General features: G+C 44.9%; 1 protein-coding gene across 1 annotated transcript in view; it reads right to left on the reverse strand.

Annotated features, from left to right (window-relative positions):
• rims2a (regulating synaptic membrane exocytosis 2a) overlaps positions 1-14336 on the reverse strand; it is an 87050-nt gene that overhangs the window by 33866 nt on the left and 38848 nt on the right. The window contains 12 exon segments of the mRNA XM_060064873.1: positions 761-829; positions 2803-2823; positions 3521-3674; positions 4386-4557; positions 5066-5196; positions 7305-7352; positions 8994-9106; positions 9583-9629; positions 10562-10685; positions 10932-11031; positions 11976-12095; positions 13898-14227. Of these exon segments, the coding sequence (XP_059920856.1) occupies positions 761-829; positions 2803-2823; positions 3521-3674; positions 4386-4557; positions 5066-5196; positions 7305-7352; positions 8994-9106; positions 9583-9629; positions 10562-10685; positions 10932-11031; positions 11976-12095; positions 13898-14227 (1429 nt within the window).

The following is a 14336-nucleotide window of genomic DNA, read 5'->3' on the forward strand; positions in this document are numbered from 1 at the left end:
ATGGGGGGGCAGATGTCCCTCTCTTCCGCTCTGTCTCTCCAACACCCCCCTACTGGGAGTGTGTAGAGGCAGGAACCGCATCGAGCCAGTGGAGATCTCACCCCCCACCCCCCACCCACCTCCATATGTTGGTTTAGTTATGTGTTTCAGCACAAGCAGAATTCTGTCGCTGGCTTATGCCGACACAGAACATAAATAGACAGAGAACCTAACTAGAGACAGAAAAGTTAACTACACAGAGAGCATAACTAGACAGAGAACATAACTAGACGGAGAACATATCTAGACAGAGATCATAACTAGACAGAGATTGAAGCCAGGCCCTGGTTTGACTGGTTTCCAGTGAGTGAAGCGAGGCTCTAGTTTGACTGTTTCCGAGCGAGTGAAGCAAGGCCCTGGTTAGACTGGTTCCCAGTGAAGCAAGGTTCTAGTTTAACTGGTTCCCAGTGAAGCAAGGTTCTAGTTTAACTAGTTCCCAGTGAAGTGATGCTCTAGTTGAACTGGTTCCCAGTGAAGCAAGGCTCTAGTTTGACTGGTTCCCAGTGAAGCAAGGTTCTAGTTTGACTGGTTCCCAGTGAAGCGAGGCTCTAGTTTGACTGGTTCCCAGTGAAGCAAGGTTCTAGTTTGACTGGTTCCCAGTGAAGCGAGGCTCTAGTTTGACTGGTTCCCAGTGAAGCAAGGTTCTAGTTTGACTGGTTCCCAGTGAAGCGAGGCTCTAGCTTGACTGGTTCCCAGCGAGCGAAGAAGCTGAGAGCCATACCCGTGATTACGCCGACTCCCTCTTCACAGTCGTAGTCGGAGATCTCGCTGTCGCTGATCCTCTGAGATCCTGCAGGACGGAGGGGGAAAAGAGGAAGGAACGAGGGAGGGAAGAGGGAGAGAAGGAAAGGAGAGAAAGACAGAGGGAGAAGGTTAATTTGTGCAGGGGGGAAGAGATACATTGCTTGAATCAGACACTCATGTTAAAGCGTAAACTGTGGGTTATATTGAGTGTTGTATAAGGTATAAATATAATACAATATGTACAGGTAATACAGTACGCCTAAACCATGACGATCTACTCTATGACTTTGGAATATATATGTAACTGAATTTTCCTTCTCGGTCCCACCTATGCTTCACTATCAATGGACGAATGGAATGAGACCTTGATTGATGACATCGCTTGTACTGATGTGTGTGTGTGTGTGTGTGTGTGTGTGGGTGTGTGTGTGGGTGTGGGTGTGGGTGTGTGTGTGTGTGTGTGTGTGTGTGTGTGTGTGTGTGTGTGTGTGTGTGTGGGTGGGTGCATTCATGTGTTTTTTATCCTAAACATGAGACGTTAACTCAACTCCATCCAATAAAAGCTCACATTGCTGGCCGACCAGCCTTCATGCTCTATCCTCATCTGAGAGGTGGCGCTTTTACATTGACATGTCCAATCTTTTCATTTACATCTGAGTTTGGCGTGGGGCCCCTGAGATTGGTAGATCAGACACATCCACATACACACAAACACATACACACACACACACACACACACACACACACAGATTTTCAACTTCACTTTCACACAAACATGCACACACAGACACACATCTTTCTCAATGTTAATTCCCGCTTCCACGAGTACATGGCTGTTCACTTAACTTAAACAAAATGGATCCTTTGCTTTCTACAGAAATAATCAGTGCTACACTTGTCTTCAGCCCGACTCCGACCCCGGTGTGTCTGCGGACTCTCTTTTTGGTTTCAGTTTTACAGCTGTCAGTTCTTGAATCTCACACTAACACACCAGCCAAAGAGCGACTGAGCCCAGGGAAGGTGATTTGTCTGTGTGGAGTGCCAGGTACTGACAGGACCGGGCTGCGGATTGTACACCGCATGTCGCTAGAGTACAACATACTAAGTCCTATTGGGTAACCAAAAAGTGAGGCCACTTTTCTCTGGGGTTTGATAATGAGAACAATATAGAATAATGCAGATGAATTACAATTATTTCTATAAACTCACTATTTCAGCACACACCAACAACAAGTCAAGGTCTATTGAATGCAAAATAGCGAAATATTTTGCTCTTTAAGAAAAAGGGGAATACATTGGGGATAAAAGTAAGAGTAGCGAAGGAAAGGAGAGGAATAGGGTTCGGGTTTGGGATTACAAAAATAAAATTGTTTATAAAGACAGGAGTGAAACGGCATCCTAACCTCCGCAGTATGAACCTAAACCACCAGGAAGTCATGGAGAAACTACACTAAACAAGGTTTGTGTATCGAGCTTTCCGGATTTGATTTGTGATAATGGTTAGAAGAAGACGCTTAGAAGAAATCTAAATGTATAAAAGTATTACATATTTGCCGTTGTTGGAACTGCATTGTTATGTGATGCGTAACATAACGTAACATAACATAACATAACATTTGGTCTGCGCAGACTTGACATCACAATCCCATAAACGGGTCTGTTTGATTTGAAACTGTTTGACGTGGTAAGTAATCCATTTCCGTTTCATTATGTCTTTACGAGGGAAAGGATCAGGGATTGTGGGATAGGATTGGGGGGAAAGCTGTCGACAAATAAGGAGAGATTATTGTGTCCCAAATCTCCAGTTACTCCTAAAGAGAGGTGCACATGTCTGTTAACAAATTGGCGCATAGGGTAGAATAAATATGCACCAATATTTGAAATTGACTAAATGTGGACGAATGCAAATAAATCAAGATAGGCTGGAGAATTGGGGCACGGGAATGGTTGCCTTCAAAACGCACAGTAACACTCAGGGGCTTTACAAAGAGGCACAGGAGGGGACCCCATGTCCTTTACCTGAGTTGTACGGGCCTTTATCTGTGAAATCATAAGCAGGCAAACAACGCACCCGAGATGTTAAAATGGCAGAGCAACCAAAAGCCTACAAATGAGCTGTCTGAGTGAGATCTAGTGCCTCTTTAACACAAGGAACCTGCTGAAGACGGCAGCAGATCCTCATTTAGTCCTGATGGAGTGCCAACATATGTTCCCAGCATTTCACAGGTTCTCTAATTGGTGATTTTGAAGTAATTTTGACTCCCATCTTTGGTTCAGAGTCACTGCCATGCATTTTTTGATAAATATAAAAAATATCACATTTTGAATATCTGGGCGAGGGCATTGCTCTGCAGAAATATAATGCAGGTTGTTATCCTGTCATAGACACGCCAACTATATTTTATAAAATCTCTCACCGTTTCTGTGTTTGAACAAAGGGATTACAAAATATCATATATCTACAATAAATCAAGCATTTATATAAAACCAAACTAATTCTGGGTTGAAATGAGCAGATAGAGGGCATGAAGCCAACGACCCGCTCACTATGTAGATATAAAGTGGTCATTCTGAGGTAACGATAACAATGCATATCTTTATTTTTATGAGATCATACCCTAATCCAAACATATTTATGGATGTAATACTAAATTCCTGCCAAGTCTGTGCCACTAGAGGGCACTAAATGCTACACACTGCACCTTTAAGGAGGGGGTGCGGAGGGGGGGCTACGTACTCTGTAGCCGGCGCGTGGGGCTCTCCCCGTGGAGCTGCCTGCGCTGGGTGTTGGGGGAGGCACGGGGCAGGGGCAGCGAGGAGACGTCGTGGGTCTGGAGCTTGTACCAGTGGGGCTCGTCGTCCAGCAGTGCTGTCTCCAGCTCGATCAGGATCTGAGACACACAGACGGACCGGGATGAGGTGACATCTTACAGTGCACACACTGTATGAGTGTGTGGGTTTGTATGCTATAGGCACAGACTGCATACATACACTGCATACATACACTGCACACATACACTGCATACATACATTAATACATAGCATACACAAGTGTCATACTCACAAAAAAACACACACACACCAAACACACATGTCATTGTTGAATTATGGGGTTAGCCAGGGTGAGACTCGGTTCCCCCCTTAATAAAAAAAGAGTTTATTTAAGAGGGTAATTTAACCATATTCAAACAATATTCAAAAACGATTATCTTCCAAAGGTACCAAAGGTAATTAGCTACTTTGACGGGATGAGGAATAAGTATAGACTTAATACATGAAAATTACATGTAGAATTATTTTGAAAAAGGGAACACACACCCAGCTCAGACTTAAATGATGTAGGAAAAATAAGCATGCTGCAAATATCAACAGTTTTTCAGTGATTTTTCTCCTTTCATCAATCTCAAATTATGGTAAATTGTGCTTTAACGCAACAATTAAAGTACGAAAACATTGAATGTTCATATTCGGAGACCCCCTAATGCAGGGGGAACCGTCAGACCCTTGCTGTAGTAATATTGCAAGTTAATGTGTGCATTGGGAAGTGAGAGGACCAGGGCTGAGGAAGAAGGACAACGTGAGGGGGCCGTGGATCTGCTCACCTCTCCCAAGAACTCGCTCTCCTCTTCCCGGACCCGGGCCTGGTCCCACAGCGTGATCTCCAACATGCGCTCGCGGAACTCCCGCCGGTGCACGGGGGAGTACATAAAGGTCTGGTTCCATTTGGGCTCTAAGGATTTCTTTACCGTTTTTGTTCTCCTCTTGCTTTTGTCACTGGAGGAACAATAATTCAAACTGTTTTTATTTACAACCACGGCAGGGAACAGCCACGAAAACACACACACACACACAAGCACACATACACACACACTCACACACACATACGCATACGCACACGCACACTCAAAAGCACGCAATCACAAACAAGGGTCACTGGTACATGGCACAGAATAGAGCACGACACTGCGGCATGCTGGGAGATACACACAGGGGAGCCTTCGTAAACACTATTTTAGTCATTAGATAAGGAAAGCAGATGAACTTGCACAAACTCATACAAGCCTAAAGGCAGCAATACTTTCCATACAACCTTGACTGGTCTTTCTTTCTAACAAATAGCAGATAGAAAGCAATTCAGCCTCTGCACACCACATACAAATACCTATGTTATCAACCTATCTATAAGATAACACTAGATAAGATACGATGTAGAGGGGGACAGTTGGTGCGGGGGGGTGGGGGGGGGGGGGGGCGGGGGGGCGTAAACTGTTCCTTCTCTTACCTTCTGTCAGGCAGGAAGTAGATTTTGACGTAAGGGTTCCTGGGTCGGCCATCTTCCCTGGATGGCAGGTCCTTGGCGCCGAGGATGGTGACAATGAGCTGATGGCCCACCTTGTCATACCACAGTTTGACCTGCAGGGGGCGAAGGGGAGCAGACACTTCAGGATGAGAGAGTGCTGTATATGCCACAGCAATTTGAAAAAAGTAATGCATAAAAAAACAATCTTAAGCTTAAAAATAGCAGCGATGCAGGAGAAGACGTGGAAGTGGAGGCCGGATGGAGAGCGGTGTATATAACGTTTTCTTGATGCTGCTTATTGTGTCTTTAATACAAAATGTTATGTGGCTCTAGTTCTAAGATGTAATATTGGCGACACTGTGCAAACATTCTATTCTCCTGCATCTGCCCAATGCAGTTAAACAAAGATAAAGATTTTGAACAGCTCGCATGCTGCAGGGAAATGTCTCAAGGCTGAGGTTTCAGGAAGACATGAGCAAACCAATGGTTTTGCCAAATATGCAATTCTGAATTTGAGATCCCTATTGATGCTTTGATGTCGAGGTTTATTGACTAGTTTATAATTTATATGATATTTGATAATTTAAGTCAACAATAGTGTAACAATATGGGTGCTTGTACTGACTGTGCAGCCCTGTGGGGGTGCCTACTTTCAAATGTAGTTTCCAATGCCAATATGATATTTACTTTGGTTGATGATCATTTGAAGCGGAGCTATGGAATGCTAAAGGAAACTTTCTGTGAAGTCAGCAGTGTTTGCTCGCCTGCCATGGTCCTGTAAACCTGTAATGTCTTCTTCAATAGCGTTCTCTCCGTTAATTCAGTGCATATTGATAGTAAGAAATCAACCATGCGTGTGGTTGTGAATGGACCCGTATGGACACATGTTCACGGCAAACACTTAGAAGAGGAGGAATCTCCTTAAAATGAAGACGTGGAGGTGAAATCAAAGAAAGCCGATGAATGTAAATAAAATTGTCTTCTAAGTACCGGTCCATACTTTGCATGTTATGATTGTGGAAAGGGGGTGACACATAGGGTTTGGACCAAGGCTTTGTTTGTCTGCGTGTCATGCAGCCAGGCAAGGAAAGGCATTCAAGAAACGACTTGACATCGGCACGCAATACAGAGCAGGGAGCCTGAGGTCAAGGGATGTGTTTGGGTTTACTATTCATTTTAAACAAATTAAGGACTATGGGTTTTAATGTGTCCTAGCCACTGGTTAACAGAAAGGAGAGGAGTACACTATTTTTATAGCAGGCTACATGATACAACATTTAGACACAAACAAACAAGACTCCCAAACTGCCTATTTTATAAGGTTTTTGGAATTATGTAAATTAGTGAAAACAAAAGACATGCATATTATGTTTTTCATATATTAATATGATAAAGAAAATAATAAGGACAACAGCATCCCCAGTAAATGTAAACAATTCAATATACTAAATATATAATGTATATATAGAACTGTGATGATAGAATTAATGCGGACTATAAGAGCCTCCCAAAGCCAAATAAGCATCAAAGGCTTGGTTGGATTGAAGTCTGATATTTGAGTGATATAAATTATTATTTATTAATTAATTCACATCTGCAAAGAAATACGCCATCTGTTCACACCCAGCCGCAGAGAGTGAACTATGTTGTTTTTTTTGATGCAGCATGAAAATCCCCTCCCATCTACCTCAATGTGCTGTTTTATATCCTTCTACCTTATATTGTGATGACAGAGATTTTTATGGCATTCTGTGATGATAACCATAAGGAGGGGCTAATATCATTGTTCAGATACCATGATATACTTTGTTAAATAGAAGAAATTAAGAAAGAAGATGTTGAATGACATATCCAGGAAGACACCCTCCTAAATTGCCACAGCAGGGCAAGACCGTTACTGAGATAACTTTAGGAAAACAGGCATGGAAGAGGGTCTCTTAGAATAATAGCAATGTAGCTCAGAACCGTTGGGCATGCAATAGTATACCCGAGCATAATGGCAAGAATGGGTTAAAGGAAACGTGAAAAATATAACCATCGTCATGAAACTCGAGTCAAAATTAAAGGCAATAAGATGGCACGATGGACGGCACCGGAGGGAAGTTAAAGCGGCCATTTCCCAGGGAATGCATTTTCCAGAGTATGGAAACAGAAAAGAAAGGCCATGTCAACAGTCAAGGAGCGTAGACCAATAGAAAGCACGGGCTGGAGGGCCCATTACCTGAACCCTAGGGGGGAAAGGCGCTGTTCTTCTACTAAGGCTTTGGCTCTGGGTAAGCAAAATTGAACAGCAAAGAAAAACAAAAAATCTGCAATAAAACCAAAACCCCACGACAAAACAGACACACAACGAACTCATACATTGATACAAGAGACCTATTAGATGAACTAAACACAAGGACAGCATACTCTGAGTGAACAATTAGTGCTCATGCGTTCTTTATTCATTGCAAGTGTTCGGGAGTGTGGGTTGCAGCAGCTATTCACTAGACTGTTCTTCTGAGGCCAACCCGCCCCAAAAAGAGAGGCTTTCAGAGAGAAATTATCGATGACTCATCGTCTTTATGAGTCATCGTCTTTTATTTCTCTACCGGACGATTTTCCTCTGCGCACGTTTGCGTCACAGTGACGCACCTATTGACAATTGTAACCTGCCAAGCAAAACTTTTATTCATTTCATTGTTCGCTTGTTTAAACTGCAGTAAACGGTTGCCCAGAGTTAACTAAGCTTCTCATAAAATGCATAATCTGCAACTGCGGTAAAATACAGGGTTTTTTTGTGTAGTGAGTTGGTAGATAAAATTTGTTATAAATATATTTGGTGTACAGTAAACATACATCTTGGCAGTAAGTACTTCTAACTGCTCTGGTTTATTTTTTTAATGGGTGGAGTAAATTAGACCCATTTTCCTTCTCAGGGCTAAGGTAAAAAGAGAGGTCTTCAAAGCCTATATGTGTATCCTACTGCTAAGGACTAGCAGGAGATTAGACAAGGAAGGCCACATATCTAACCAAATTCCCTCTTGGAGTCTTTTGATCTAGTGGCTGGGGTCTTAAAGAGCCCTAAGTTCAAGAGCCTGGGCTAAGTTCCTTGCCCCAGGGGTGTATTTTACAGTGGGTTAATGGACAACCCACCGTAACCTTATCTAGAGTCCCACACCGGGCTGGGACAGGGCCAGTGGAACCGACTCACAGGCTCACTGTGTTCCCTCAGAGTTACACCTACCTGAACATGGACCTCTAACTCCACGGTCTAATCATTAATCGACCTAAATTGCTTCATCTCGTCCATAACGCTGTCACATCAAATGCGAACTAGTTAATCAAGCTTTTATAATGTCGCATAAATCCATGAAGCCAGTTCAGTTGAGGCGCGGTTGCAGACCTAGCGCCGCTAGGTCGGGCATTTTTGTTCTCGAGAGCGGCAAGTATAAGCTACGTATATCAGCTACGGCTCAAATCCTCCTGCCTTTTTGGACTCTACTGCAAATCTATCTGCTGGCCGGGTCAAAGTTGAAACCATTTCCACTCGGAACGTGTGTCATCACCACGGCAACTTTCTGTGAAGCTAGGTGCATGGCCCTCCTTCCCTCCCCTGAATTTGCTGCAGTGCTTTCTCTATCGGAGTACAACGAGGGAGTGGCTCCCAGATGGTCTCCAACCGCGTCTCAAATGTACAAGCCTGGTCTGGGTCCTAACGTCGTCAAGGTGATCCGACGCAACGCTCTTTGATCTGTCTCGGTGTGTCTTGCCCTGCCTCTGTTGTTCTATCACGATGTATTTTGAATGTCGTTTAATGTGTTTGGATTGTGTTACACGTCAAGCACTTTGTTCATCTGCTTGAATAAAGTCTCTTGTTATTATTATTACTGTTCAGAGTAGCACAGGTTGGTATTGTTGTAGTGCTTACTGAGAGCTGTCCTGAAAGGTACTGAGGAGCATCCCTCAGCATGCTGGGACTCATGGGGGACGTGACGGAGATGGAGGGACGGTCCATCTTCTGAGACTCAAAAGAGCTTGAACCTGACAAGAGGGGCGAGAGACAGACAGAGAGGCAGAGATAGGGTGAGGGTGAGAACGAGAGAGGGAGAGAGACAGAGAGACAGAGAGAGAGAGAGAGGCTGAGATACTTGCTTTTCTGTGTAAAGTGTTGTGACATGAGTGACACGAGTAACACAATGAAAAAATCGGTTTGTAGTGAAATCAGAGGAGCAGGGACTTAAAGAAAGGGAGAGAGAGAGAGAGAGAGAGAGAGAGAGAGATTAAGAAAGAGGAGGAGAGAGAGAGAATAAAGAGCGAGATGGTGAGACCAGATGAAAGGAAGATAGAAAAAAGAAAAGAAAGAAAAGAAAAAAGGGGCGAGTGAAGCATAGAGCGACACAATGATGGAATCCTCTCTCCCAGACGCTCCCTTAGCTTGATGTTTCTGGGCTGATTAACCGGGTTAAATGGGCCAATGAGGGGGGGCTGGGGAGAGGACACGTCGCGACCACACTCACTTGATTCCTGTTGTGCGTGTGTGCTGTCCGGTATCCTCGGAATATCGCTGAAACGGAGAGAGAGAGAGGGAGAGAGAGAGAGAGAGAGAGGGGGGGGGGAGAGAGAGACAGAGCGAGAGTGTGGTGGGGGTAGAAAAGTGGTGAGTACACATTTAAGATTTTAAGACAGAGGAGACGGATGGGAGCGGAGCAGGAATAGGAGCACAGAGGAGCACTCGAGGCTAATGCTAAATGCGCTGCGCTTTCGGGGCGCTCATAAGCACGGCATTTGTCTTCATTTAGCGTAGCCGCTAGCCTGAGATGTGCCAATGCGGTGGGTAAAAAAGAGAGGGAGAGGGAGTGAGAGAGACCTCCTGCCTGGCTCCCGGTCTGTCTCTCTCTCCCACTCCACCTACTCCCTCCTCGGGGAGCGAAGCCGAATGCAGAGCTCAAAGGCAGGCAGAGACTAATGTTTAATTAGCTAATATGCAGCGCTGCTTGGTCCAACTGCACATTGGGCTCTCCCTGCTGGAGACTTGATGATAAAGCCACACCACCACGACCACCCACCACCACCCACCCGAGTCCACACCAATCCGCTCGTATTCCTGGCTCTCCCCTAAAATCCCTTCTGAATATCGGAATCCAAAACCATCTGCAATATTTTTTATCATATTCTATCAATGAGCATATCATCAGTTTATACCCAGAAAAAGACGGCAGATAACATTTCAAGCCTCGAATGTTTCATTTGTGAAACATGTGTTGGAATGCTTTGATCACACACACGTTAAGGTGCTTTCACTTGAGAAGCGTTTGGATACCCCTAGGTCAGGCGGTGTGGTCCCACGACACGTATAAATCACACAAAATCAGCTGACCACACCCTGGCTTTTTGGACTGTAGTGCACGTCATGTGCCACTCCGCGGCAAACCACCGTGAGGTTGGTGATCCAGGCGCTCCTCGAGTGAACACGCCTTAGCAGTACCAATGTCTCACCCTATTGGCCTGGACACCACCAGCTCCACCTGGGCCTCAGGCTTGGATTCCAGAATGATATTGTAAACTTCTTTAAATGTGGCTCCTTGTAAAAGTGTCCCGTTCCATTCCAGCACCTGGTCACCTGCGGACAGATATTTGACAAACACCATAATCAGCGACGTGTATTTGAATGATCAGGTAAACTAGACAAAGACACATAGAGAGAATCATGTGTCTGTGGCATAGAGACATAGACACATGTTCAGCGTTGTGTCTTTAAATCATCAGGCCATCCTTGTGGGTGTGGCTCAGATCCCTCTTATTGCAAAATGTATAGAAGCACAGAATTAATATTTTTTAGGAGTGAAGCGTCTGGTTTTTTTCCTACCTGGTCTCAGGTGCCCGACCGTGTCCGCTAGACTCCCTTTCCTCACTTTGGTGATGAAAGCACAGAGTCTCCCAGATTCTGTCATCTTTCCCCCCACCACCTGCAGAGGAGAACGGGGAGGATGGGTACATGTGTATATCCGTTCACAAAGACACCAATCAGTGAGTCAATGAATTGATGAATCGACAACTCTGTCTGTTGGTCTGTCTGTCTCTCCTTCAGTCGGTTCTCAATTATGAACATATATAAAGCAATGAATATGTACAATCTATAAATCCACAAACACTTCACATTGCCTTGTTTTCCTATTTTATTCTTCCAAGAATCTTGCTGAGGTCACTCACTGCTCGGGCTTTTTTCGCCTGCGAGGCGCGTTGCTTGAATAAAAATAAATAAATAAAGGCATTATGTGTGGAGGAGAAAGGGTCCACCCTGTGCTTTGCCATCTCCTCTGCAGGGCCGCTCTTACTAGCCTCAATAGTCTGCTGCTCTGAAGCGTGGCTACAAGCCCCTGGGCAGCATGTGTACTGTAAGATTCTGTAGGATTGTAGGATTCTTTAGGCGTTGCGCTGGGATGGAGCGGCCACCAAAAATAGGGGGATTGCACCAAATCATGGGCATGACATCACCCTGATCCAACGATAGTGAACCGAAGGGTTGGGATTGAGTCTAATCACAAGGGGGGCTGTTTCACAACTATGGGAGACAGCTATAACAATACAGATTACAGGAGCGCAGAGTGAACATTTCTTTAAAAGCTTTGGATATAATCAAATATACCTTAATAGTGTGAATCACATCTATAATGAGTACAGCCGAGGGGTGGGTAAATTCAGCCCGGCAAGATGAATAGCCACAGAAGAATTCCGCGCTGCTAATGCCACGGAATCATCCTCCATACCGCAGATCATTATTGACGCCGCAGCAATGGTAAAAGTGCACATGATGGTGTGATTCCTTGAAAAGACGCAGAGGACACATAGCACCCGGGACACTGCTCAGACACAGTCACAGAGGAGCAGTGAGGGGGTTGGAGCTGCTCACCTTGAGTCCCAGCAGGGCCCCCGAGTCTCGGGGCACACTCCCGTCCTTCATGCGCTTGTTGAGCAGAATGCGTCCTATCAGGCGATCCTCATCTTTGGAAGCCTGCCATGTCACTGGGTGCTACACGGTCAGAGTGACAACACACAGCCTGTGTTTTACAACTCATCCACTTAAGAGTTATCATGTCAGACTTCAGTTCATTGTGATGGGGCGGAGGGGGGGTGAGGGGGTGGGGTGGGGGTGGGGGTTGGGTGTTGGGTGTTGGATGGGGGGGAGGGAGCTTGTGGTGGGGAGTGGGTGAACAGGTTTGTCAATTCAAGTGAGATAAGGAGAAGCTCGCACAAACTCTGCAGAAATCCTACTTTTAAATGGCTACATGTTTTTCTAAGCGGTTTACATCCACTTGTTGAACAAGGCCATGGATAGATAGATAAAACAAATTCAAAAGAATTGTTGGCAGAGCACACGCCCAGTATGGCCTTAAAGGTCTATTAGGCGGATTTCAGGATGGGGTTGAGCTTGTGAGAGCCTGTCCCTGCGCCGGTGGAGACTAGAGCTTCATGCAGCAGCGACCCATGCAGAGATAACGCAGGCAGAGCCCCGACACTCGAGACGAGGGCTGTGGGCCTCTCGCTCAATGAGCGCTCCACGCAACACAAGGGTACACTAAGACCCACCTCAAGTGCACTATGTCGGGTTGTTTAAAAATAGGACATTATGCAATTGGCAAAAACGACGGGAATAGGGGGGGGGCAAAAATGGCATTCTAGCAGACGAATAACAAATGGGGGATGAGTGTTTTTGTTTGTACTTTCTCAGGAAGATCATGAAAAGAGTGAAGGACAGCGATGGAATCAAAGCCACAAAACCCAAATGGGATGTGATCACAGACATGGCAGTGAAAAGGGGAAAAGAAAAACAAAGGACCTTATTGGTCTGTGTTTAGAAATATATTTATATTAATCTGATCTTTCCTGTTCAATTTTAATTTTACGTGATATTTTTAATACATTTCTTAAGTGTGCCTAATTTGGGTTTTGGTATTGACAGTTAAGGGTTTAGGATTAGAGTTAAGGGTGAGAAGGATGGACTGGTGTCTGTGTGTGGGCGCCTGCATGTTTTTGCATGGGTGTTTTTTACTATGTATGTACTTATGTGTGTATGTATGTGTGTGTGTGTATGTGTAGGAAATGTGTATGTGTTTGTATGTGTGTGTGTGTGTGTGTGTGTGTGTGTGTGTGTGTGTGTGTGTGTGTGTGTGTGTGTGTGTGTGTGTGTGTGTGTGTGTGTGTGTGTGTGTGTGTGTGTGTATATTTGCTTGTGTGTGTGTGTAGGTATATATGTGTGTGAGAAAGTGTTCAGGTGAGGGGGGGGCAGGTTGGGCAGCAGAGTGAGGGGAGGGGGGGAAGGGTTTCCCTGACCCACTAAACATGGCCGCCGCAGAGCAAGAAGACAAGGTACGCAGAGAGAACTCGCATGCAACGAGGTGAGCCACCCGTGTGCCTTCACAAACACAGGGGTGTGTTTCAGTGCTGCCCTGCAGACTGTGAGGGATCATTTCTGGTCATAGAGCACAATAGCAAGTGGCAAGCTAAATGTGTGACCCCCCGTCCCACCCTCAAACAAAGAAGAAATAAACCAAGGGGAAAAAAAGAAGAATACTTTTTTTTGGCAACACAGAGCAATGTGCAGCCAAAGTTCAATCATCCAAGTAAGATATCCAAAGCCCAAAGGGTTATAAAATGTCAAATTAAATCAAATCCAAAGGACAAAAACAGCCCACCCATTAACAGTTTCAAGAGAGCAAACACTTTTTTTTGAGAAATTGGTAATATATCAAATCATTAAAAGATCAAAATAGGAATAATAATAGAACAATAAGAATAATAAAGAAAACAAAGCAGGCTCAATTGTCTCAGTACCTTCTCACTATGGCTATGCTCCTCGTTTAGGGTAGTGCTACTGCACGTATCAACTCCAGAGTCTTTAACCTGGGGCTCGCACCATGCCAAGTCCTCTTCAAATGAGTTTCCCCCAAACCGCACCATTTTCTTTTGTCTCTCAGATAAGGTGTGTGTCGGCTCGGACATATATGTCTGCTCAATAGTTTGTCTTTTTCCCCTTTGACTGTCCCCTACAGGTGTGGGATAAAACAAAAAAATAGAAAGAAAAAACAGAAAAGACATGCAGAGGTGTAAATAAAACAAAGGAAACATGAAAATGACAAAAGACTTGAGAGAAGGAGGACTTGGGGGAGGGGATGGGAGGGGTTAGAGAGGGGGAGGATAGGGGAGGGAGGGGGAAGGGAGGGGGTGCTGGCAGGGCTCCGCATGTCTCACCAAAGACATTGGGGAGGCTTCG

The sequence above is a fragment of the Gadus macrocephalus genome, chromosome 11, assembly GCF_031168955.1.
Source record: "Gadus macrocephalus chromosome 11, ASM3116895v1".
NCBI classification, from domain to species: Eukaryota; Metazoa; Chordata; class Actinopteri; order Gadiformes; family Gadidae; genus Gadus; species Gadus macrocephalus.